The 12,918-nt window shown below is 43.7% G+C and overlaps 1 protein-coding gene across 1 annotated transcript in view; it reads right to left on the bottom strand.

Moving 5' to 3' along the window:
* Positions 1–12,918, bottom strand: part of GOT2 (glutamic-oxaloacetic transaminase 2) — a 217,982-nt gene that overhangs the window by 47,148 nt on the left and 157,916 nt on the right. The window contains exon 8 of the mRNA XM_069217465.1: positions 6,426–6,591. Within this exon, the coding sequence (XP_069073566.1) occupies positions 6,426–6,591 (166 nt within the window). The remainder of the gene's footprint in view (positions 1–6,425; positions 6,592–12,918) is intronic.

The following is a 12,918-nucleotide window of genomic DNA, read 5'->3' on the forward strand; positions in this document are numbered from 1 at the left end:
AGGGGATGGGAGGAACCACTTGAGAGGGTCACCTGATGTGCTTGTAAGCGAAAGTTCCAGAAAACAGGATGGGAGGAACATCAGGAGCCCCGCTGGACCGGGCGCAGAGGGAGCGAGTACAGAGGACAGGACGCAATAACTAAAAGAACGAAGGAGGGAGGGGAATAGTAGATAGACCGCTCCTACATAGTATGAAACTCTATGTCAACCCCCCCCTCTTTGAAGTTAAGCAGCCACACCCACATGAGCCATTAAGCCTATATACAGTTTGAAGTGGAGTTAAGTCTGTTATCAGGTCACCAATATTAAAAGTAACGAGGGGCACTGTAAGTACTGTCTCCATAAAGTCGGATTGATTAAGTGATGGGAGCAATATTACACAAGTATTATTAAACTACTGAATTGAGCAAGTAATTGTGAAACACAATGCAAACAAAGCAAAACAGTGGTGCGGACAACTTAAGAGATGTGTATAATAATGACAAAACGTTACTGTAAAATGACCTACAAATGTAAAACAGCAAACAGTTAAATAAAAATATATTTGAAAAAAAAAAAAAAAAAAAAAAAAAAGATAGGAAGTTTGAATACACTTTACTATCCATCTGGTTAATACTGGTTTTGAAATAGGATTACCTTTATGAGGTTGTTGAAAAGCCACAAAAAGTGGTTTAGATTTCTTGAAATCTTTTGTTCTAGCAACATAATACATCTTTTGACATCAAGAGTGTGAAAAGCTCTCTCAACAACTGAATCTGGCTGTGGAAAGAAGACTGGTAATTCTACTGACTGATTGATGTGAAATGGTGAAACTATTTTAGGTAGGAATTGTGGGTTAGTCCCAAGTACTATTTTATCTTTGTGAATTTGGAGGAAAGGTTCTTATTAAGTGAATGCCTGTATTCCACTAACTCTCCTTAAGGACGTAATTGCTACTAGGAAAGCAACCTTCCATGAGAGAAATTGAAGAGTGCGAGAATGCATGGATTCAAACGGTGGAACGATAAGCCTTGTGGGCACAATGTTAAGATTCCATGCAGGAGCTAGTGGAGCTCTAGGTGGAATAATTATTTGAAGGCCTTCCATAAAAGCTTTTATGACAGGAACCCTAAAGAGAAGTATGCTGTCTGTTTTGTAGGTAAGCAGCTATTGCTGTTAATCGAATTCTAATAGAGGAGTATACAAGATTTGCTTTTTGTAAATGAAGCAAGTAACAGACAATATCCTGCACTAATGCTTTAAATGGATCAATGTTTTCGGGTTGACAGTAATATACACAACATTTCCATTTAGCTGCATAGCACTGTCTAGTTGTAGGTTTGCTAGCTTCTTTTATAATGTCCATACATTCTGTTGGAAGCTGTAGATATCCAAACTGACCTCAGGGGCAAAATCGCCATGTTGAGCATACTGGGATTGGAATGCCTAATTTGACCTTTGTTTTAAGTCAATAGGTTTGGTCTGTTTGGGAGCTTATGATGTAGTAGTATAAATCCAACAGTGTTGTCTACCAGTGTTGATGTGCCCACGTGAGACCTATGTGTATGATAGCGAGGGAGGTGTAACTGATCCTGTTGACCAGAAATACAATTACTGGGAGAGGGGGGGGAAAAAGCGTAAGCAAATATCCCTGACCAGATGATCCATGGAGCATTGCCCTTGGATCGAGGGTGTGGTTACCTGGATGCGACGTTTGGGCATTTTGCGTTTTTGCTTATTGTGAAAAGGTGTATGTCTGGGGTTCCTCACATGCGGAAGTATTGTTGTATTGTTGAATCACCTGTGAGTGAATCTCCCATTCGTGTATTTGTTGCTGCGTCGTGCTTAAGAGGTCTGCTAGTTGGTTGTGTATCCCTGGGATATACTCTGCCAGTAGTTGAATGCGATTGTGAATTGCCCATTTCCAAATTGTCTGTGCTAGAAGGGACAATTGAGACGAGTGTTCCCCCCGCAGATAATATATTGAGGTCATGTCTGTCCTTATCAACACTGTTTTGTGCATGATTTGTGTGTGGAAAGCTCCGAGTGCTAGGAACACTGCTAGCAATTCCAAATGATTTATGTGATAAGTTTGTTGAATTGAGTCCCATTCCCCTTGTATGGTAAGTTTGTTGAGATGGTCTCCCCAACCTGTCATTGATGCACGGTTGCGATTATGGTCTGTGGCACAGAGTCCTGAAATGGCCACCTTTTTTTATAAGTTGGTGTGATTCCACCATTGTAGGGAGTTGCACTTTTGGCAGTCCAACAACACTAGACCATGAAGCTGGCCCTGTGCGTGAGACCACTGAAGAGACACTGTTGTAGGGGGGTCTCATGTTTAGACGTGCATTGGGTACTCTTGCTATGCATGATGCCATCATTCCCAACAGTTTCATGATAAACCTTACTGTGCAAGTGTGATTGTACTGTAGTTGAGATATGAGATTGTGGAAAGCTTGAATTCTCTGTGGGTTTGGGTACGCTAATGCTGATTGAGTGTTCAGAATTACTCCCAGATAGGGTAGTATTTGCGCTGGTTGCAGATGATTTTTTATAATTGATTGTGAACCTAGACTGTGTAGGGTATCCACTGTGTACTGTGTGTGCTGTTGACAGGTTTGAATGGTGCTGGTTTTTATGAGACAGTCGTCCAGACAGGGAAAGCCATGTATATGTTGCCTTCTGAGGTATGCTGCAACCACTGCAAGGCATTTGGTGAATACCCTTGGTGCTGTTACTCTAAAGGGTAGTACTTTGAACTGGTAGTGCTAGCCTGCTTTCACAAATCTTAGAAATTTCCAATGTGCTGGATGTATGGGAATGTGGAAGTAATCATCTTTTAGATCTAATGCGGTCATGTAGTCTTGTTTTTTTAGCAGGGGAATAACGTCCTGAAGAGTGACCATGTAAAATGCTCTGACAGTATGTAGTGATTGAGGGGGTCTGAGATCCAGGATTGGTCTGAGGGTACCATTCTTTTTTAGTGTAAGGAATTATAGAGAATATACTACTGCCATTTGTTGGGATAAAGGTACCATCTCTATAGCACCCTTGAGCAGAAATTATTTTACCTTTTGTTTTAATAAATGTAGGTGTTCCAGAGAAAGACTGTGAGCAAGGGGGAATGTTTAGCGGAGTAGACATTAGTTCTAGGCAATAACCATTCTGGATAATTGACAGCACCCACTGATCTGTTGTAATGTGTTGCCATTGTTGGTAGAAATTTTCCAGTCCTCCTCCCACAGGAGATATATACAGAGAGAGGATGTGCAGAAAGTCACTGTTTAGCTGACGTGGAACCTCTTGTGGTGGTAGATTTACCTCCAACTCTAAAGTTATTTCCATTGTAAGAGCCTCTGAAACAACCTCTGGTGTAAAACTGTAGTCCTTGAGTGTGTTGAGATGTGGACTGCTCTGAGATTGATGGTTTCAAACCACCTCTAAACTGGGGCCTGTGAAAAGCACCCCCGAGCAGGGGTAGTGTAGAGGGCACCCATAGCCTTAGCTGTTTCAGAGTCTCTCTAGTTTCTCTATAGTAGTATCTACTTCTGGGCCAATTAAGTGTTGCTGATCAAAAAGTATAAGACTACTGCCTGTTGTATTTCAGGTTTGAACCCTGAAGTTCTTAACCATGTGTGCCTTCTAATAACCATACTGGTGTTAATACCCCTAGCTGATGTGCCTGCTGCATCTAAGGCAGATCTAATTTGGTTGTTAGAGATAGCCTGCCCCTCTGACTATCTGCTATGCTCTTTTCTGGTGTTCTGGTGGAAGGTACTGTAAGAATTCCTCCATCTCATCCCAATGAGCTTCATCGTATCTTGATAAGTGCTTGAGAATTTGTAGTTCTCCAATGATTAGCAACTTGAGTTGCTAGTCTCGTCCCTGCTGCATCAAACTTGCGACTGTCCCTGCCTGGGGGAGGCGCATCCTCTGTAGATTGGCTATTTGCCCTTTTCCTGGCTGCACTGACAACTATAGTCAGGTGACAATTGCGTAATGCATGTTGTGCTATGCAGCTACCCTAGCTATGACCTGGTTGTGACAGTAGTATCTTCAGGTTGAGATGGCCTAACCGGGTATGAATCAGGATCATTGGATGGTATAGGTTATGGATCATATAAATCCCATGGGTCTACGTTGTAATGAATGTCACCTAAATCATCCCCATGTGTAGAGATAGGGGATAGTGGAGAAAATTGTGTAGGTGAAGGTGGTGGAGAAGCAGGAAGCAAAGGATAATGTGGTGGTGAAGGCTGTGGTAATGCCTTTGGTTTCTCCTTATGCATAAATATTTTGGCAGATGGGGGCCCTGCTTCTAGAGTCTCTTGGAAAGTTAACTTTCTCTAGGTTGTAGGAGGAGAAGCAATAATCCTTCCAGTATCTTTGTGGATGTGGATTTTGGGCTGTTTAGTGCCAGTTACTTCTAGTATGGGCCTTATGTCCCAAGACTCCTCTGTAGTTGGGGTATATTTTCCACCCACAGGTTTGAACTCCAAAAGTTTGGAGACTGAATGTTTTAGTCGGGCCGAGAAAGTCTGCGCCGAAGTAGATTGTAGTTTTTTCAGCTCCAAGGTGGACGTCTCCGCTTATCGACTATCCCGAAACAGTTGTGGCACACTATTCGGTCAGTGCCGAATGCACCTTGGTCTTTTTCAGTGCAGAACCAGAGGGTTGGTCATCCGCATGTGTTTTTTGGGTTAGACCTTGGCCGGCAAGCACTGGTGGACCCAAGACCAGTGCCAATGTCTTTTTGGTTGTCTTTAGGTGATGGGAAACGGCTGATGCTCACGTACTGTGCCGCTGGAATCGATTGGTTGTCCCTATCGGAGTCTCGGTCTGAAGCAGAGCCTGCAATGGAAAATGCAAGCCTGATCTTGTTCATCTCCAAAAATGTCAGGCGTTTGTTCCGTCGACTTGGACTTCATCACCAACCGACGTGCTCTTCGATCCCTGAGTTTTCTACGAGCGGAAGGAAAGATGCTTCACAGCTTTCGTCTCTATGTTCTGGAGAAAGATAGAGGTTGCACACAGAGTGTTGGTCGTGTGTGGGAACTTGGCGTTACACTGAGGGCAAAAGTGAAACTGAGTCCATTCCATCAGCCTGACATCATTCGACAACCACGAGTTGAAGTAAGCCCAAGAAGGGCGAGACCCAAAAAGGGCGTTTAAAATCGACCCTGACGATTACAACTGGATTGAATATAAGTGAGGAAACGCGATAGAGAACTATAAAGACGTTTACAGAAAGAGAAGTTCAGATAGTACTGAACCAAGATCTACCGGAGCGAGAGGAAACATGTCAAACCCGACCGCGGAAAGAAAACAATCTAACAAAGGACACGATGCCCATGCACGCTATCACCGAGAGGAGTCACTCGATCTTGTGACTCGAACAAGCTTCTTAGAAGAATAACAACAACTTGTAACTCTCCGAAAACAACACTAGATGGCAGACTTATGCAAAGCATGTGTATCTGCAGCCACACATGCCATCATACATATGTACACACATATACATATATATACACACACACACAGACACATATACAAAAAGTAAAACCGAACGACATTCAGCAAACGTGAAGTAATTATAAATTGGAGCCTAAAAATTAAGTCGGTATCCTTTCAGATTGATTCGTGGGAGCAATGCAAATGCATCACATACAATAAAGTAGGAAAGATCTTTGGCCTCAGTTGAATTTAGAAAAGTCCCAAACTTCCTGTTAAAATTAAAACGGGCAATTTCTTATATTTGTTTCACTGAATTAAATATTTCATAATTTTTGTTCAATGAATGTGATTTCTGAATTTCTGTGTATTGTTTTGAGGTTCAAATAATCAAAAAATTTTAAGTCTGGGTCACCAGCTTCCACTAAGGACTCAGTAGGATTCCCTAGATTCCAGTAATGTTTCAGAGGGGGTCCCCGGATTCAAGTAATGTTAAGTGGGGATCCACAGAGGTCAAAAAGGTTGAGATTCAATGCGCCATACCATTTTAAAGTCTGTCTATATGCAAATCAGGCCTGCTCCTGCTCCACAAAGAACTGTCAAGCCCGAATTGCCAGAACTCCTCTGACCAGCAACACAAACAACCCAGTGGCTGAGTTTAACCCAAGCATTCCTCACATTACATTTTTAATGCTCCCATGTTCTTAGAAAATCAAAAAAGTGAAGGTTTAGGATTTTTGTTGCGGTGGGTTGGATTTAAGTAGGGCACAACTGAGAGTGGAGCTTGACAGCACAAATCTTTTTATGAAGTCATTCACACAGTGGGACAGCAGTACAGAAACTATTACCATTGATTATGCCACAATTATCACTGGTAGTTTAGGCAGGTATAATTGTGCAAACCGTGAACATGCCTTAGTGCTCCTTCATTTGCAAATTGCATGATTACAGCATGTGGAATGTTAGAGAGCATAAGCTGCAAGCCTGCTCACCATTCCTTGCGTAGCTCTGCATTGGTCAGGATGGTTGCTGCGATTCTTGCTCCGTTAATAGGCGGATTAGAATACATGGGCCGAATCAAAATCTTCACTTGGGACTCCACACGTTTTGCCTCGTCCACATCCTGGCAGATGGCAGTGAAAGCACCAACGCGCTCTCCTGATGAAAAAGAAAGTACTGAGAATTACAGTAAGTCACTATGCGCTATGTCGCAAATTAAATGTTTAACATCCATGGTGTGCACTCATGGTTGAAGTACAAGTCCATACCTGAAGCAATAGCATGTTGTGCAGTAATGAAAACACTTTGTAGCGAGGATGCAAGATCCAATTTTTTACTTCATGCCCGTGGGCCACCTTTTTTATCACAACTGCTTTTAAAAGTGTTCTAGACATTGCTTTGTAGAGCAGGGCAGCATGGGTTCACTGACAATTTTCCAGAAAGCTCTGAAAGTACGCAAATTTGCTTCACCAAAACAACGTAAATGGATTAAGAATAAGACCACTGATAACCTGCATAAGCATTAGCAATCAAAAACAATTCTAAATTACCTCCTATCACATCTAAGATGACAGGCAAAAACAATTACCAATATACTTTGTCACAACTCTCTCTATTTGCTCCCTCTACAAGAGGATTTGCATCATACTTCTCGCCAAAACAAAAACACTACAATTACACAAACCATTGTTACACTATTGAACAACCCAACCCCATCCTCCAATATCCATTTGAACCTTGGGCTAGGATCAATGACTACTGAGAATTCAAACTTGGAGCTATTTGCCAAGGACAGAGGACATTGGCTTCTCTTGCACTTGGTCTTCGTGACATAATTAACCTGCTTCTGTGGGTAAGTGGAAGGCTAAGGTTCTGATGCCTGTATCTAATTCTTCATGTAACGCATCACTTCAATGAAGCCTTTTAAATAAAATTAAAAAAAACTGTTGATGTTAAAGAGAATTCTCCAACGAAATCCACCTTGATGGGCCTGCAAGGACGTGCCAATGTAGCTTTTAATTGGAGTATTACCTCTACCGTCACCCAAGCTATGCCTCAAATGCTTTAATTATCAACTCCTGGAAAAGGTATCACATTGAAACCGAAATCAAAGGGTGATGCTACATCCAAGGTGGCTCCATACGACTCACTAGAAACTAAAAAAAATACCCACAGCTTTTCTATCCACTTTGAAACCATACAGACCAACATTTTTATGGACAGTTCTAGTTGAATCCCCCAATTACTATTTCTTCTTGGGCTGAGTTTCTAAAGCTCTTTCTTACTCTGATATGGTAGGACATTTGCGTTACAGTCCCTCTTTTCAGTAAAGGAAAGCTGAACATTTTCTGTTCACACTGAACCATCATCTGATGGCACATCAAAGAGGTTACTCAGTCTAGAATAATCTCTTACCCTTGTATTTTCTTACACTTTTACACTAGGTTCAGGGGACATCTTGGCTATGTCCGCACTAATTGTTTCTCATTAACCTCTGCTCGTTAATAAGCTTCACAAATACATTTAAAATGCTTATTAACAGCACCACAAAAAACTCACATTTTATTTTCTTGCACTTGGACTGTAAAATTGGTACTTTTACAAGGACTGTTTGGAGTGTCCCACCTTTGCATGCAGTAGACTGTTGGTGTGACAACAAAGGCGTCTAAAAGAGTGACTGACCAAGGTTTTGTTAATAGGCTCTAGAATAAGGTGGAGGAAAAGAATATCCTGTAATGCATACAATATGGAGTCCAAGCAAACGATGGCAGTGCTGAGCAATGTAGAAAATGTATGTTTGAGAAACATAAAACCTTAAAGGCAAGAATCATTTAGGGTTTATGGAGCCTAGTAGAGCGTTTGACCATGTCAAAGGAAATAATGATGTTGCTCAGGACATTATGGGTATAGACCACAACGGTTTGCAGGTTGACAGAAGCTGCAGGCTGGCTTACTTCCCTGGTATGTTGTCTGATGCAGATTTAGTTTAGTGAGGTTTGACACTGGCAAAAAAATATTTAAGCACGGCTGTGTCACAGACCCACTCGTCAAAGCCATTTCATTAAGTTGGTCTACAACTGTTTGGACTCACCACTGCATAAACCAGATTTGTCCTGCTTCCTTATGTGGTCAGTAACTTTCTGAATTCCAGCATGGCAAATGTCAGGTAACTACATGTGTGTCCTACATGGATGAAGGAGCCAATTATCAATAAATAAGAGGTCAAGTAGATCGGTCTGGGCTACCTTACTACAAGGACCAGGAGGCTTCAGCATAGCCCACTAAGGAACACAAACGTACTCACTTATCGGAGCATGGTTTTTGATAATGGGGGCAGTCAGCAGCAAATGTTAGCTCACATCTTGTGCAGGCCCAATGAGCTTTAAGTCTGCAAATTAAGGATGGATTATAAAGTCCAGACCCCCAACCCTGAAAGTACACCAGGTGAAATGTATCTGGCTTGCAGTCTATAGTGGTATTGGGAGGGGGGGGGGGGGGGGGGGGGGGGGGAGAAATACCTCAATTTCACTTCAAATTGAAGAAAATAGATTAATGCAGTATCTCTGGAGTCTACTTCCCCCAATTTCATCATGTACCTGAATATTCTGGGGATCCGGAACATACTGTGCAGTATAAACTCCTAGCTTTGCAACTATCAATTTGAGTGAAGCAAGAGACATCATTCAAAGAAACTGGTGAATTGTAACTTAAGAAAGGAATCCTCAGCCCACAGAACACAGTTGGCATACATTTGTGGCAACTGCAACACTTTAGGATGTTCTTAATTGTGCTCCTCAATGCAAGGAATCAAGCCTCAGGACAAATCAAAAAATAAATACGTTCCTATTCCCAGGCAAGAGTCACAACAAATAACAGGCCTTTCCTAATATACCGTTTAATTAAATCTGCCACTGAAAGGTGCATATGCCCCAAAGCGAAGCTCAGAGAGGTTCACATTACCCACAAATTCAGTTTTTCTGACGAGCTTGAGATTAAATGAAAATGTATATTTAAACATCTGATCAGCTTCACAAAGCGATGCTTCGAGGTAATGTTCCCTCTATGTATTCCACTGTGTGCAGCAGTATAAGGTCTCTGTGCACTGCAGACAAGGGTACACGCGCCAAGAACTGACCATTCATACCGAGTGCAGAGCACAACAAGCAAAATCTGTAACATTTGCGGTGGCATCGCCTGAATAATTAAAGTACACAAAGATAGAAAAGTCATGTTATAAATTATCACAGGCTTTTTTGATATAAAGTCACGTTTAGGTATCACATCAAGTTCTTGGCTAACTACTAAAACATGATCAAATGGTATTTTTTCCTGAGATGGCAACCTAGCCTTTCAATAGGAAGGGGGGGGGGGGGGGGGGGGGGGGGACACCCAACAACACACCAGTTACAAGGCGAGGAGACAGTTAACAAATAGGTTTGTTATCTTTACAGGGGAAATATACAGGCCTTTTGTTTGCAAGGGCCCAGACAATACTTAAATAGGACTGTATAAAAAAGTCCTCTCAAGTCATTAGGAATATTAGCTTTCTGTCATTGTTTACTTGAATTGTTAGTTAGGAATTATTAATGTAGCCCTAGAACAATATAAAGGGAAGGCATATTTAAATGTGTTATAGAGCTGCATTAAACATTTGTTAAATTTGTCATCTGGTGCCTGCTTTCCCGTTGAGTTTTATCAGGTGTATTCTGATGCTCTTGGGGAAAAATTGATGCAGGTTTTTTCAGAGGCACGAAGCCTTGGCACCCCAACCAGACTATGTGCAAAGGTGTCATTATCCTTTTATCAAAGCCAGGGGGAGACCCCGAGGACCCTTCCTCCTACAGACCCATCACTATGATCAATACTGATCTTAAGATCCTCTGCAAAGTTCTGGCAACAAGGCTACAGGGAGTTGTTCGTACCCAGTCCATGAGAATAAGTGTGGTTTATGCCCTTGCGCAACACGACTGTTAACTGCAGCACTTAACCCATTTCTTACATGAGACGGCGAGGTAAGACCGGGACCTTGCGCTCATGTCGTCAGATATTAAGAAGGCGTTTGACAGTGCAGTGGAGCTTCCTCATAAGAATGCTCTAGGAGATGGGCTTTGGCCCAGTCTTCCGGGACTGGGTACACCTGTTATACACAAGGCCTGTTGCCCGTGCCAAGAAATTACTGAGGCTTGTTTTGTAGAGTGGGGCACCAGTCAGGGATGCCTTCTCTTGCCGTCATTTGCCTGGTCACTCAAACCTTTGGCCATTCTATTAGGCAGACGTGTTGGGGACATGGGGCATGTGTGTGAGTGGGACAACCCATGTCATTTCCTTATATGCAGACAATGCACTGGTATATGTCTACTCTCCTACTGAAGCAGTACCTGTACTAACGCAGAACCTAGCACTTTGGACTTGTGTCAGGCTTACAGGTAAATCTTAGGAAAATGTGGTTTCCCTTGGAGAGACTGGCCCCGGAGCAATAGGACCAATTGCCTTATCTGGGAATCAGATGGGAATCTGAGAGTTTCTGGTACCTGTGCATCATGGTCAGCAGAAAGCTGGCTAGGTGTGTATAGTGGGTACCCAAGGTCCTTATACCTTATAGCAGGTCCAGGTATCTGCTCGTAGTGAAGTGTAGGCAGTATCTAGAAGCCAGGCTCTCCAGAGGTAGCTGTGGATGAGCAGCCAAGGCTCATCTAGGAGACACGCAAAGCTCATGCAATTACACTGTAGACATACTGCACTTACACACATGAAACCCCTCCCCACTAATTTGTACAAAAATAAAGGTACTTTCTTTTTGGGACAAATCACCACAAAATACTTGAAGGGTAACCCACCATTAGGAGGTAAGTAATACACTAAATAAATATATACAGTAGCAATCAGAAATAGGCATAGAAAAGGTTAGAAAACAGTGCAAATAGCAATAACCAATAGTGACCATAGGGGGAGAACAAACCATATACAAAAAAAATGGAATGCGAATAAGGCACCCCCACTTAGGTAAAATGTGTAGGGGGGAGCTAGGAGTTCTGGAAAACCACAGAGGTAAGTAAATGTACCCCCAGCGACCAGGAATGCAGGAATAAATTGCTGGATTTTCCCCAAACCACCATAAAGGAGGAAAGGAATAAAAGGAGACCCTCAGAAAAGACTGCAAGAAAAATCAGCGGTGGATTCCTGAAGAAAGAAGACCTGTGGAGAGAGGGGACCAAGGCCACGAGTCACAGTGGAGTACAGGAGGAGTAGGAGCTACTACCCATCCAACTGTAGTTGCAGGAGTTGGTCGACAATGATGAACAACAGGTCAGCACTGCAGCCCTGGAGGTTGAGAAGAGTACCTGATGGATACAAATGTCCCATGCTGGAAGGAAGATTGCAGACTGGTGTCTGTGCAGGAATTCCTGCAACAAGCCTTGGCAAAGGCAAACTTGCGGTCAGTGGAAAAGTGGTGCTGCCAGGGACCAGCAAGGCCTAGGAGGACTCAACCCAGGTGGTAGAATCAGAGGGGAAACTCAGCATCGCAGAGTCCACAAGAGCAGAGGCAGCACCCAAAAGACGGGGACACAGGTGTTGCAGCAGAAGCCCACGCAGCACAACAAAAAGATCCCACGCTGCAGGAGAACCATGCAGGAGGCTGTGCTTTGCAGGATGGAGTGCTGGAGGCTGAAGCTACACGTCGCCTGAAGATCCCTTGGAGAAGATGCAAACAAGCCTTGGCAGCTGCAAGGGATGCTGTGCACAGGGGTACTGTCCTGCGAGGAAGGCAAAGGCTTACCTCCACCAAAGATGGACAGCTGGCAGAGAGGACCAAGAGGACTACTCCGGACCACCATCTGTGATGCAGGATCCACGCAGCTCAAGATGAGGGGTGTTCCACGCAGCTGGTCGTCGCTTGCTGCAGATGCCTACGCTTGCAGGGGAGTGAATCCTTGGCTCCAAGGGAAGATTCCTTCTTCTTGTGCAGGCTGAAGAGTTGCAGTCTTCGGAGGATGCACGGCTGGGGAAATGTTGCAAAGCTGGCAGGAGACATGGAAACGAAGTTGCAGAAGAGTCTTCTTCGCTGTAGCAGCGTTTGTCGGTTCCTGGAGGGTCCCAGTCACGGTTCGTGGAGGGTCCAGTCACGGTTCCAGTGGCCAGAAGTCGAAGTGGAAGTTGCAGAGGAGTCCTGCAAGCCAAATCTGAGGATCCCACCCAAGAGAGAGACCCTAAATAGCACTGAAAGGGGGATTGGTCTCCTAAACAGGTAAGCACCTATCAGAAGGGGGCTCGGACGTCACCTGCCTGGCCTGGCCACTCAGATGATCCCAGAGTTCCCTGCCAACCTTGGAAGCAAGATGGCAGAACCCAGGGACCACCTGGAGGAGCTGTGGGCACCACCCCTGGGGTGGTGAGGACGAGTGGTCACTCCCCTTTCCATTGTCCCGTTTCGCACCAGAGAAGGGACTGGGGGTCCCTGAACCAGTGTGGACTGGGTTATGCACA

Source organism: Pleurodeles waltl, chromosome 12 (assembly GCF_031143425.1).
Source record: "Pleurodeles waltl isolate 20211129_DDA chromosome 12, aPleWal1.hap1.20221129, whole genome shotgun sequence".
Classification (NCBI taxonomy): domain Eukaryota; kingdom Metazoa; phylum Chordata; class Amphibia; order Caudata; family Salamandridae; genus Pleurodeles; species Pleurodeles waltl.